The 14,149-nt window shown below is 50.0% G+C and overlaps 1 protein-coding gene across 1 annotated transcript in view; it reads right to left on the bottom strand.

Moving 5' to 3' along the window:
* The window catches only part of PARVA (parvin alpha), a 171,735-nt gene extending 158,010 nt beyond the window's left edge, over positions 1–13,725 (bottom strand). Inside the window, exon 1 of the mRNA XM_036087879.2 lies at positions 13,473–13,725. Within this exon, the coding sequence (XP_035943772.1) occupies positions 13,473–13,608 (136 nt within the window). The 5' untranslated portion in view covers positions 13,609–13,725. The remainder of the gene's footprint in view (positions 1–13,472) is intronic.
* Between the last annotated feature and the right edge of the window lie 424 nt (positions 13,726–14,149).

The raw sequence follows: 14,149 nt of genomic DNA on the forward strand, positions 1-14,149 counted from the left end.
ACATATGTCCACACAAAAACTTGTACATGAAAATTGATAGCTACATTATTTATTACAGCAAAAAGTGCAAACAATCAAAATGTCCATCAACTGATGCATGGATAAACAAAATGTGGTATTATCCATCAAACGGGCTATTTTTCGGCCGTGAAAAGGAGCAAAGTACTGATATATGCTACGACATGGATGAACCTTGAAAATACTACCCTAAGGGGACGCCTGGGTGGCTCAGTCGGTTAAACGTCTGCCTTCAGCTCAGGTCATGATCCCAGAGTCCTGGGATCAAGTCCCTCATCAGGCACCCTGTTCAGCAGGCAGTCTGCTTCTCCCTCTCCCTCTGCCCCTCCCCCTGCTTGTGCACTCACTCTCTCTCTCTCTCCGACAAATAAAATCCTTTAAAAAAAAAAAAAAAAGAAAAAAGAAAGAAAATACTACCCTAAGTGAAAAAAGCCAATTGCAAAAAACCATATATTGATTGTATGACTCCACTTATACGGAATGTCCAGAATAGGCAAATCTGGAGAGAGAATATAGATTAGTGGCTCCTGGGGGTGTAGGAGAATAGGGAGGGAAGGTAGGGTGACTGCTAATGGGCACAAGGTCTCTTTTTGGGGTGATGAAAATGTTCTAGAATTGTGTCAATGGTTGCACAACTGTGAATATACTAAAAACCAGAGAATTACACTGTTTAAATGGGGAACTGTACCTCAATAAAGCTGCAATCCTAAAAAAGAATAAATATAAAAAAGGTACCCATTTATTCACAGAGATCAAACCACCTCTCCTCTGGACTTGAGCTGCCATCAGAAAACAGAGCACAACCCCACCTCATGTGGAGCCTTTGAGAACGATATGGCCTGTGTTAAAATCCAGCTTCACCTCTGTGTACAAGGACTGATGCTGTGACATAAACATGTAATGAGTCTAAAGCTCAGGAGAGAGGTCACGGCGGGAAATGGAGCTTGGGGGCTTACCAACACATCCAGGTAGGAGGTGAAACTGTCATCCACATGCCCACGAACACAGATAACCCAATGATACCACCCCCCTCCCCCGAACACAACTGCCTGACCCCAGAGATACAAGCAGGGTTGGTTCTCCAGCCCTCCCCCTTTAAGGACATAAGCTAGACCATGAATCACACTTCCCAAACCAGTCATACTAAATAGGTGAGGTAGCTGGGAGCCCAACTCACTTAAATTGGTGTCATGTCATTCGAAAAGCTGACATTCAGGTCTTACAAATTGAACGACAATTGTTATCTATCCAATTCATGGCTCTGGACTCCTGTTTCCCACCTGCTCCAACACCAATTTAAGCAATTCTGAACTTTGATCTCCACAGCAGAATGTCTCCGATTTATTGAAGTGTCAGGTCCCAATTGTGCTAACATCCACCCCTGGCAGGGCCATTACCAGGTGTGAAATCTGGGTGCCCATCACCCCGGCCACGTTGAGCACAGCGACAACCACAAGGAACAAAATCAATCTGCCTCTCCATAGTCATCATGGGAGCCTTGTAATTTACCATAATGACAGGCGTGGAGGAAAAGCAGGCGAAGAGATCGTTCTGTTCTCCAGGCCCTTGGACATGTGCTGGAGGGGCTACGGAGTCCACCAGGACAGGCCTTGCAACTGTCAGCTAAGAGGCAGCTACTACTCCTTGCAAAGGGCTATTTCGGCACTTGCCCGTGTCCTGGGTTGCTTTAAAATGCAACTTGTGTTTTGCAAACAGCATCAAAAACCGTTGGTTCCTGCTGCCCCTGCTTCTCCCAGCTGTCACTAGTAACTACCTGTCATCTACAGGTCGGCCCCACCAGGGCTGGGAGTCAGGGACAGCTCAGGCTTACCGTAAATAGGAAACCCCTCTCCACTAAGAGGAAAGTTGATTTCCAAGCCGGGAGTGTAGGGGGGTGGGGGCAATGAGTGAGGCGAGACCCAGGGTTCCTGTGTGAGCATTGGCAGACTCACCAATGACCTCCAGTTGTGGGGTCAGGATGAGTCCACATTGGGGCCGTAGCCTGCCCCTGCCCCTCACCTGCTCAGCTAGGGTCCTGACCTGCCTGCTAACTTCTGCCGGTGTCTGCCCCCAGGCCCCTGAAGCTGAGACCCCAGCCTGGACTTGGATAAGCCCTTCAGATTCAGAACTCAGGCACTCAACAGATGCCAAGAACCTTGGGACCCTGTCACCTCAACGCCTGCCCCAATAAACCTGGATTGCCCCGTCCCCTCAACTTGGAGATTGGGGCTGCAGACCCTCTTCCTGAACCCCTCTCTCATTTTGTCTCTCCACAGGGGCTCCCACACACCCTACGGCCAAAGCCATGTTGTCTAAGACAAAATCTGCTTTAGAAAGAATTGTTTGGGGTTGGAAAAGTCAATGTCATACTGCAATTGGCAGATTAATGGTTCTACTGATGAATATATCCTGGGAAGAAGTAAGCGCAGAGCCTGCTCCGTGGAGCACCCTGGTGTTTTGGGGAGCCCTGCGGCCTGGGTTTGGGTCTCCGAGGGAGCAGAAACAGGCCAGCAACCTCACTTTTTTGTAGTCCCACATCATCATCATCCCCAGGAGACCCACCGTGTTCACGACTCCTGTGTCAGACTGGGTTTTTCACAGAATAGAAGAGGGGAGGGGCCTCTGGATTTTAAAAGAGATAGGGAATGAGTGAAGGGAGTGGAGTATGATTCAAGGATGAATAAATGCCCTGACACACCACTCCCAGGGGGGGAGTCTGCCTCCACAACCGACGCCCGAGAAACGCTCCCTGGGGTGCTGGGTGTGATAATTACGTGCTCCAACTGGCTCAGATCCACTCTTAGCAGATGAAATGAGACACCTGACTGCTGACTCCTAATGCAGGTTGAGGAAACTGAGCCCTGGAGGCATCGGCCCAGCCCACTCTTGTCAAAATCCATCAGAAACTCAGAAAGCTCCCGAATCCTATCCCTCCTCTTGTCAGCCTGGGGCGGGGAAGGGTTTCTTCCTCTGGCTTCAAGACCCAGCTTGCAAGCACCATGTGTCCTAAGGAGCCCTAAACCCTGGCAACCTTAATTTGTCCACCGTAGCCCTCAGTTCACTGTCTTGTCATGACCTCCCATTTGTGGTTACCAAGTGTGGGGCAAGTCCAAGAATTCAGCAGTTGGGAGGTAGGGAGGGAGAGATCAAGACAAGGAGGGACTCCTTGACCAAACCTTCACTGGGTCTCACATGAAGTGGTGAGAACTCAGTGGGGCAGGGGGAGGCTGTGACTTCAAGGATGACCATTCCCAAGGGGACTTCAAGGATGACCATTACCAAGGCACCTCGGGCCTTGTTAGAAGAGCAGGCACTTGGGATGATAAACCAGGCCACATATGGATGGAAGGATGGCCCCAAGAGAATGTTCTGAAATAAAGATCTGCCTGTTCTAGAGCTCACTATGAACATGTTACTGACCAGGAGGGAAGTTTGCACTCGCCTGACCCATCACCGTCCCATCCCACCCCACCCCATCCCACAACTCAGTGACCTGGTCCCATTAGCCAGGAGCAGACAGAAACTTCCAGCCTAACAATGCTGGTTTTACTTTCAAACAGCCTACTGGGAAGACCACCCAGACCCAAAAGCAGGAATCTCTGTTTATCAGTGATAAACAATCAGTGTTAAGCAAGCCAAAAGTCACCCTTTGGCCCTATAACTGTACTTCTGGGTCTCCATTCAAAGAAAATTATTCTTCATTTTTTAAAGTTTTAGGCAGCATCATTTTAGAAAAAAAAAAAGAGGACCAAAAGAAATGGGTAAGTGAGCAAGAGGACATTCACTCAATGAATATTATACACCTATAAAAAGTATGTTTGGTAAGATTTACAACACAAAATATATTGATATAATAAATGAAAAATAGAGATACAGAATTCTTATCTATGTAATATACATGGTATACTTACAATTATAAAAAGGAAAAAAGTTGTAAGGAAGAAAAAGAATAGACCGAAGTAAATCAAAATTCTAACAGCGATTGCCTTTGGGAGGTGCAATTCGCATGGCTGTTTTCTATTTTCCCATAAATCCCTAAAGCATGGGTTAATTTTATAATGGGAAAAAAAAAAAACACTTTTATTAAAAAATTAGATGCTAAGCAATTTGGTTCATTCTTCCTTCCCCCAAGAGTGTGCGGTAGTAGAGAATATTTGTTTCAACCGATGAAGTCCACCGCTTCTTCCGTCCACGGCCTAACTTCTCCCTAAGGCTGGTTTGAAGGGAACACAGGGTCTCTAGCCACAAAGACGGTTTTTCTAAGGCGCTGGCAGGCTGGTGTGTTCACAGCAAACAGAATTATCACTTAGTAAATGCTAGTGGAACCAGATTTTCGGCAAGGCCTATAGCGATCCGCACTCCGTGCAAACGCGTGTCTCCGGGCCAGAACACAGATGAAGCAGCTACAATTCACAGCTTGTGCTCCGAGCCAGGCTCTCCTTTTAGTAGGTCCTTCCGGGTGGGCCGGAGTGGGGAGTGTTGTGGTGATGGATTTCCCTGGTTTGGCACCTAGTGAGTAATGGAGCTGAGAAGCGCAGGAAGGGCTAGGCAGGCGGGGGAGGGCAACCAGCAGGCTCCGGGGGAATTACAGGAATTCTGAATCTCTTGCACAGTTTTGGTCTACACCTTTCTTTTGTCTCCCCCAAACCTTGCCCAGAGGCTGTTTCACCTCAGCCCGCCATCATTTTAGCTCCATCAGGAAAACATGCAACGCCATTTTCACAGAGCAAGCTTTTCTGGATGAAAACAAAAACGCAGGCCTCTACACTCAGAGGGATCTCCACCCTTGACCTGCCTGCACTGTATCATCACTGCCTATAGATTCTAGGACCCAGGGCCTTAGCGTGCTTGTCAAAGAGTGGGGCTAAGTGATAATGTCCCTCCACAAAGGGTAAAGAGATCCCTGGTGGGAGAAGGCAGTTTCACCTCTCTCTCACACACACACACACACACACACACACACACCCGCACACGCGCGCGCGCGCAGCCAGATGTTCAGGCCTGGATGAAAGCAGGGGACCAGGATTGTCATTCAAGGTTAGGCAGAGTTTGAAGTAAGCTGGGGACACCCTCAGGAGGAGTCAGATGCCCACTGATGATTCAGGCAGTTGGTTCGCCATTTTGTAGGGCACTTGTTGAGTACCTGGAACCACGCAAGGCACGTGCGGTGCAAATAGGAGCAGGACGGACAGAACTCCTGCCCTCCCAGACACCACAGGGAAAAGGAGGGAAGGGACGAGGTCCAGGGCCTAAGCTCGATGAGGCCTCCTTGTCCTGGGGGCTCTAGTCCTCAGACAAAACCTTCATAGGGATTTCTTCCTGATTTCAGGCTGTAGAACACACTGAGCACTTAACAGAACGTTTGTGCCCCTTTTAAAGTATTTTATTTTGGGGGCGCCTGGGTGGCTCAGTCGTTAAGCATCTGCCTTCGGCTCAGGTCATGATCCCAGGGTCCTGGGATCGAGCTCCGCATCGGGCTCCCTGCTCGGCGGGAAGCCTGCTTCTCCCTCTCCCACTCCCCCTGCTTGTGTTCCCTCTCTTGCTGTGTCTCTGTCAAATAAATAAATAAAATCTTAAAAAAAAAAAAAAGGAATAATTTAAAAATGTATATTTTATTTTTAAGTGTTTTTTTAATTACTGAAATTGTTGTAGAGCTTTTCCCAAATGTGTTCTTTTTTCCATGACAGTGAATAGTGATTTTAGATGCTTACATATGTTTACATGAGGATTTCATCTCTTCTGTACTAATGGCTAAAACATAATTACGAACTGCGCTTGTTAACCAAAGAGAGATATTCCATGAGACAAGGACTCCTAATATGGAGGTGTCCTTGGGCCAGGGCCCGCTTATCCTGGTGCCCATCTCCTCCTCCCGACACTGAGGTGCCTTCATTAGTGGAGGAAAGAAAGAGGTCTTTGTGATGATGTCATTCCCAGACCACCCTACACAGACAATAAAACTGAATTTGAGAGAAGCCTGGTGAAATGAGAGCTCAGAAATCATAGAACACCAGAGCTGCAAGGGCCCTCAGAGGTTCTGTAGCTTAATCCACTGACATGAGAAATGGACAAAGAGGAAGAGGCCTAAGATTACAAAACCAGTTAGCAGGGGACTATTTTCACCAAGGTAAATATGGGGAAATTCTTCGCATGGAAACTCCAGTATCATCATGTGTTAAACACTACGCCGGGCAGGGGGGCTACGGGAAGGGGGCCCTCAGCGTGGCGTGTGACACGCACTCCCACAGATGGCCACAGGGCAACGTGGCCAGTGCCACAACAGAGCCACGGACAAGGTGGCATGGGACCACAGAGAAGGAAGCACCTCACTTCCTACGGGAGCGAGGAAGGCAACCAGCAGAAGGGGATATCTGAACGGGGTTTTAATGACTGAATAGGAGTTTGGTGTACAGGGAAAGGAAGAAGGTCATTTCAGAAATATGGAACAGCACGTACAGAGGTTAGCACGTGTGAAAGAACGTGATGTGTTTGGGGAATAAAGAGCGGTTGGGTGCAGCTAAAATAGAGGCTTCCTGAAAGGGAAACAGAGGCAAGACCAGAAGGGGAGACTAAGGAGCAGCTGAGGAGGTCTTGAACGCCCTGAGGGGGCATTACCTTGGTGTTAAAAAAAAACAACAACGGTATATTGGCAAAATAATGAAGGGTGGATTGAACAGAAAAGGACCAGAGACAGGGAGACCAGTGGGGTGGATATCTGCAACATTTCAAGTAGAAAATAAAAATGGAAAAATTAAAAAAAAAAGGAAAAGAAAAAGAAAGAAACAATCTTGAAAAAGACAAAGAGCACTTCTGGGGCCTGACCTGAGGCGGGGATGCAAGGCGGAATCCACAGGCCTCCTGGACAGATGGCTGTGTTCAGGGACAGGAGAGAGCAGGGGTGGGCAAGCCACTGCCCCGGGGCTGTCGCGGGCCCGCCATCTGTTTTCTTGCAGCCCCACTGCTAAGGATGGTTTTCACATTTTTAAAGGACTGAAAAAGAATGAGAATATTTTGTGACACATGAAAGTTACATGAAATTCAAATGTCAGGGTCCAGTTGGAGCAGAGCCATGCGTGTTCCTTCACCTCCCGTCTACGGTAACAAGGGCAGAACCGAGCACAGGCTGGGGGACCAGCAAAGTCTGCGATATTTGCTATTTGCCCTTTCAGAAGAGGTTGCCAAGATAGAGGAAGACTGCGGCCTCAGGCAACTGGCGGGATGGTGGAAGAAGAGAAGCTGATTGGGGCAAGTGGCACGGATAGTAATGCCCTCGAGGGCGTGTGGAGTTGGAGGGTGACACACCCAGGAGATGGGTGCCCTACAGGTGAGAGATCTGGACTTAAGACATGGATTTGAGAAGCATCAATGGGCAGATGGTCATTGAAGCCATGGGAGTAGGTGAGATAATCCACGGGAGAGGAAAAAAAAAAACCCACTCCAAAACAGAGAGCAAAGCCGGGAAGTCAGAACCCCAGGAAATGCTGCTGAGGGGGCAAATAGGCAAGAAAAACCCAAGAAGGAGTCTGAGAAAGACTAGTCAGAGACATAGGGAACAATTTCAGTGTGAATAAGGTCAAGGGAGAAGATGTCTTGAGGAAAAGAGAGAGCTGAAGAAATGTCAAATGCCACCAACAGCCCAAGTGGAATGAGGATGGAAAAGGAGACTGTGGGTCCTGGGAGCCCTCAACCAGCAAAGCCTGCACTGTGGGAACAGGCGGATGTGCTCCCGCTGTCCTCCCTCCCACGGCCCCTCCTGCTCATCCTCTCTCCACGGGTCCACTATGTTTGAAAGCCTCAGGGTGCAGGCCCTGGACCTCTTCTACTTTCTAGCCCAGACACCCCCCCGCCCCTGAACTGGGCTCTTGGAACCAACTGTGAATTCAGCATGGCCGCTGCAAAGTCAAGCAGGCCCCTCTATTCAACAGGCCCCACCCTCTCTCTCCCCAAACCAGCTCACCCAGAGACTTCTCCAGCTCAGTGAAAGCACTCTCTCTTCAGCTGTTCAAACCCAAATCCCTGGAGTCATCTCGATTCTCCTCTCATCTTCCATCCAACCATTCAGTAAATCCTACCCACCACATCTTCAAACTACACCCAGGCTTCAGCGCCCACCCCTCCACTCCAGGCCACCGCCGCTCTCCCCTGCCTCCTAGCTCATGTCCCTGCTTCCACCTCTGCCCCCCCCCACAGTCATGCAGCACCTCACCAGAGCCATCCTGCTGAAACACAAGTGCAGTCATGTTATTCCTCTAGGCAAAGCCCCTGAAACCTTTCCATCTCACTCTGAGTAAAGGCTCCAGGCATACGATGGCCTCCAGCACCCTACACAACCCGCACCTACCCTCCGTCTAATCCCTGAGACCTCACCACCTTCCACAACCATGCTCACCCTCTCCTTTTTTTTTTTTTTTTTAAAGATTTTATTTATTTATGTATTAGAGAGCGAGAGAGAGAGAAACAGCATGAGAGGGGAGAAGGTCAGAGGGAGAAGCAGGCTCGCCGCTGAGCTGGGAGCCCGATCACCCTCTCCTCCAGTCACAGCAACCTCCTTGCTGGCCCTCCACATATCAGGTCCACTCCTGCCTCAGGGCCTTTGCATTTGCCATTCCCTCTGCCTGTAGTGCTCTTCTTCAAGATACACATATGGCTCTCTCCCTCACCTCCCTCAGATCTTTCAGAAATACCCTTCCCAGGGAAGTCTTTTCTAGCCATCCCATTTTACAGTGCCAATCATCTCTCAACCCTCAACACTCTGTGTTTCCTTGCCATGCTTTATTTTGCTCTAAAGCACCTGTCACTACTCTAATACAACACACACGATCTACCAATTGATCTTGTTTATTATCTGTCTCCACTGCTAGAATGTAAGCTCCATGCGGGCAGAGATTTTTGTCTGGATTTTCCCTGCCATATCCCAGTACAGCGCCTGGTACATGGTAGGCACTCAGTAGAGGATTCCTGAAAGAACGAGGCTAATGGGTCAAGAAATGATGAGGAGATAAGCAAGGGAAAGCCATTAAGGCAACTCTTTCAAGATCTGCAGTTTAGTATTAAGAAGAAACCAGTATCAGGAGATCTTCTCCAAATGGGAAAGACTCAAGCGTATTTACAGAATGTTGGGGGGTAGAGCGGCATGAAAGAGACTGAGGACGTGAGAGCAAGGCTATTTGCTATGCCGAGTCTGGGAGGGAGCAAAATGAATGGCCTCACAAACAAGGGGACAAGGGACCTCTTTGGAAGAGACTAGGGTAGGCAAGGAGCCATGAAAGGAGGTGTAGATCTCGGGGAGCAAGGGGAAATTGAACAAGTTCACACCTAGTACTCAGTTTTCCATCTCAAGGTGTGGGGAAGAGTTTGAGTGGTGAGAGTTTGAGGTGGCACTTTGGAAAATGAGAATGCATGCTGATTCGGGGAGAAGAGAGTTGCTCAGCAGGGCTGGGGGTTCCCCCCACTCCCGAAACCATAAATATGTTGCAGTTTGGGGATCTTCCCCAGTTACACTGGAAGGCCAATGAGAACCAAAGGGGTAAGTCCTAGTATTATTTTAAAATTATTAAGTTAAAGTCCTTATTGGACACGTTGGACATCGAACAAAATGTAAAACTCTAAGGGATAATAAATACAAGGGTAAGTGATAGGAATAATCATTGCTGCTGACCCAACTTAGGGCACCTCCAGCTGGCAAATACAATGCAAGACGGTGTCCCTGGAAAGAGCAAGTCTTGAGGACAGATCTAGAGAAAGAAAGACGAAAGGTGACCCTTTGGCCAAGGACTCTGAAAGGCTACTCTAAGGAGCCACAGAAGAGGGCTGTGTATAGCGTAAAGGAAGGCTGGAACCGCAAAAGAGAAGATCCCCAGAGAAAAACAAAAGCCACTTAACTACAACTCCCGAAAATGGGCCAAGATATTCTAAAATGCTGAAATATGGGGCACCTGGGTGGCTCAGCTGGTTAAGCGTCTGACTCCAGATTTCGGCTCTGGTCGCGATCTCTGCGTCGTGGACTCGAGCTCCCCCTGGGGCTCCGCAAGCAGCACAAGTCTGCCGGACATTCTCCCCCTCTGCGTCTCTCCCCGCTCCTGCACACATGCTCATGCTTGCACTCTCTCTCTCTCTCAAAAAATAAATAAAATCTTCTAAAAAATGCTGAAATATGACATTATGGAAATAGGAGTATCTGATGTGCAAGGAAAGATCCCTAATTTCCAAAGGGACCAAAGCAGGGTCATAAGAGCTTCAGAGTCATGAGCTACTAGGCTATCTGCAGAACCGGTAGAATCTTCTACAGTCCATAATGAAAAGACTATTTCAAATTTTAAGGACTATGTCACATTGAGCTATCAATTTTAATAGCTACTATTCATTATTCATACCATGCTATGCATATTACATGCTTTATTCCCATTTTATAGATGAAGAAACAGAAGCTTAGATAAGAAAGTTGTCCTAAGTCATAGCAATAGATAAGGGGCTGGACCAGAAATCAAAGCCAAACGTGTCTGGTCCCAAAGACCATGCTTTTAACCTCTCTTTTCTCTTCCTAAGGTTATTTTTCCTTATTGAAAACACAGGAGTGATGACTACTTTTAACGTATTCTTATGAGACTTATAAGTCATTCTATGATGTATGTAGTAGGTATTTGTAGGAAGACATATTGTTATATGAAATTATTGACTAAATATTCTAACACGTATTATGTCTTTCCAATGTTTGTGTTCTAAGTGGGACACAACAGGGGTCAAGTGAATGAATGGCAGTCCCTGGGCCCAGGAGAATTCTATGCTCAAGGTCACATCAGTGACCTTGAAGAATCATGTTCTAGAATATTATAGGGGGGAAGTAGGAGAAAGCAGTTTCTGCAAAGCACACAGCTGTGAGTTTCTGCAAGATCCAGAGCAAGATCTAGCCTTACTATTACTGAAGTGATGATTAGTGGGCCCTTGACAGGTAAAGCACTGATCACTGAGACCCAGCACACACTCACCAAGAGCAGGTGATTTCAGACCAACCCAGCTGCCTTCTTTGGGCTCGCAGAACTACCACCTACAGCGGCAAGCAGGTGGGGCTGGGTGGTGGTGGGCCCCTTTAGAAGAAGCAAACTCACCATTTACATCCCCTGGATTAGTTAAGAGTCTGAATGACAGAATCAGGACTTAACAGGTAAGTAGAGCAAGGATAAAAATAAGATCTTGCACCTGGTTTCAAAAACCCAATTGAGTAAATCTGAGACAGGTAAGGGAATGGTTCAGAAGCCACAGACATGAAAATGTTTTTGAATAAGTTGGTAGCCAACTCAATGAGCGGCCCTGGCTGCATTACTAGAACCTGGTGTCTGGGCTAGAACCGAGAAGGGTTCTAACCTGGGTGGGCTGGGCTTGACTACCACACTACTATGGGGGCTTCCGGGCAGCTCACTTTGAAAGGGTCTGCTGGTTATTTTCATTTCCCCCACTCCCCACTGTGATCGCTGCACGGCTCTGTGTCCTGAGGGAGCTGACCCCTACATATGGCATTGTCCATACACCCTTGCCCGGGTGACTTCCCCCTGGGTCCAGCCAACTAGAAGCACCCACAAGAGACTCAAGGGCAAGGACAGAGAAGACACAGAGTATCTCTTGTGCCAATGTCTCCCTGCTCCATCTCCACGTTACTGACAGTCGCTGTGTCTCTCTGTAGCTACAGTTCCTGTCAGGCAGCCCCCTTCCATAGTTCCAGCTCTCTGTGGGTTCCAGGTGGCTCCCCGGGCCCCGTCAGGTCTAGAGGTGGTAACAGCTTCCACCTGTCTGTCACTAGCCCCTAGCTTCCTTACCATCCTTTCTGGCTTCGCTTACCCCTGCCCTCACCTCTGAAAATAGTCTCTTCATGACAGTATTTTCAAAATCCCAGTTAAGTTGACCTTCTGTTTCCTGCAGGGCTCCCAAATGAAACTGAAGGTATAGGAAGCCAGCGGGCCATAAAATAATGCCTATGAGGACCGACTTTAAGAACAGAGGATGTTTGTACAGGTGAAGGGAAGACTCCAGGAAACATGCTAATCCACTTGAAAAAAGTGAGGGGCTACCATCAGACTCATTCTTCTGGCTCCAGAGATTCCGGCTTCTGGCTCTAGAGATTCTCAATCTCTAGACAGAAACCAATTCTGTATTTTTACAACAAACTTTTCTAAAGAGCTGGCAAAGGTGGGTTGAGCACACCGGGTAGGTCATGAGCTTCAGAAACTGAGAGTTGTTTAGTCTTAGCTAGAGAGCCCACACCAGGAATACAGTAGGGAAAAGTGAGAAGGGTAATGAAGGGCTTTCCAAGCCAGGATTTCATGATTCGCTACCAGCTATACACTCCCCAGACAGTGGTTCACCCAAACAACCAAACCGGGAAAAAACCTTTTTGGAGCTGTGTTTCGCTGCGTCTCACTCCAACACAGAAAGCAGAAGTTTAGTCCTTTGTGTTAAGTTTGATAACTCTCAGCACGGAAGTTCTTCTTTACGCTTTAAGGTAACTCAGAAACACGGAATTACGTGACACCCCGGGATCGCAGCCTTCAAGAGCGCTATTCCCAAACCACGAAGCAGTCTAGGAAAAATTTTAACCAAGCAACTTCCATCTACACATCACCAGAGCTTCTTCTCAACTGTCACTTCATTTTTCAAACCAAAAGCCAAGCTGTGAAATCTGCCAATGAGACAAAGCGTTTTACATGCAAATTGTCCTGGAAAAAAAATAAGATCACTTCCATTCACCCTGGTGGGGAAAAGAAAGCGTTTCTTACAAAGAGCCCTCCACCCCTGAGTTCACAGAAAGGTCACAGCGCGATGCTAAGTGTGTCTAATCCAGGTTTTCCCCTTGAGTGCGAGTTTGTCATTTATTACAGGGCCCGACCGCTAGGAAAGCCACTCATTCATTCAACAAACATTAATAGCGCCCTACTGGGCCCTGGGGGCGGATGCAAGATCCGGAGGCCAACCCTGCTTCTGGGGTTCCGTGCGTCCAGGAAACGAGCTGCTCTCAAAGGCCAACGAAGGCAGCAAGCGAGAGTGCGGCGCCCAGGAAAGTTTCCGCAGGAACTTGGGGAACGCCAGCCTTCGGGCGCCGAGAGGGCGGGGGCGCGGGCCTCCGGGAGGACGCCGCCTCTGCTTGGGGGCCCGGCCGCCTCTCCGGGCCCCGCGGCGCTCGCCCCCAGCCCAGCGCGGGCGTCGCCGGGTCCTGGGCCGCTGCACCCCGGCGCCGCCAGGCCCTGGCGAGCAGCACCCCACCCCTGCTACCCCGGCCACCCCGAGCTGGGCGGCGGCGACGACCCGCGGGCCGCACTCGGCCCCGGCCCCGCGTTCCGGGCAGCGCGCGCCCGCGCCGCCGCGCGCCCCCACCGCGTCGGGCACCCGCGGCGCGCTCCCGCCTGGCCCCGGAGCCCCAGCCCTCGGCTCCGGCCCTGCAGCGCGCTGGGCCCGGCCGCACTCACCCTCCTTGGCTTTCTTCCTCCGGGCCAGCGTGCCTCCGAGTTTCCCCAAGAAGGAGTCATCTTTCTTCCGGGACGGGGGCGACTTGGGAGTGGGGGACTTGGGGACAGAGGGCGACTTCTGCGGGGACGTGGCCATGGCGGCGGAGCGGGCAGCCGCGCGCGGGCTGGCCGGGACGCGGAGCTGGCGCTGGGCGGGTGCGGCGGGACTGAGGCTGCGGCTTTCCAAACGGAAGCGGAATTATTCCAAGCATTTGAGGCAGCTCACGCTCGCCTTTCCCTTCCCTCTCTCCCTCCCTCGCGCCGCCCTCCGCCCTGGAAGGAGCTGCGCGCTCGGGGCCCTGGCCGTTGGGGCCTGCGCCCGCGCCCCTGGGGCCTGCGCCCGCGCCCCTGGGCTGCCCGGAGCAGGGAGAGTGCCCCAGATGTGCCCCAGATGTGCCCCTTGCAGGACGTGCGGCCTTGTCTGTGTGTGTGAGACCCTCCTGCCTGGGAGCGCTCCAGCCTGGAGGCCACATTTTCCCCGGGCTCTGCACCCAACACAGATCCTGGGACAAATCCGGGGTTCAGTGACTGCTGACGCGAGGCGACCTGCTACTCTGTCTCCCAGTGTCTTCGCGCAGGCTGGTGGGTGAGGAGCTCGCTCTTCCCCTGCATTTCTACGTGTACAGTTATTAGGCCAT

Source organism: Halichoerus grypus, chromosome 11 (genome assembly GCF_964656455.1).
Source record: "Halichoerus grypus chromosome 11, mHalGry1.hap1.1, whole genome shotgun sequence".
Classification (NCBI taxonomy): Eukaryota; Metazoa; Chordata; class Mammalia; order Carnivora; family Phocidae; genus Halichoerus; species Halichoerus grypus.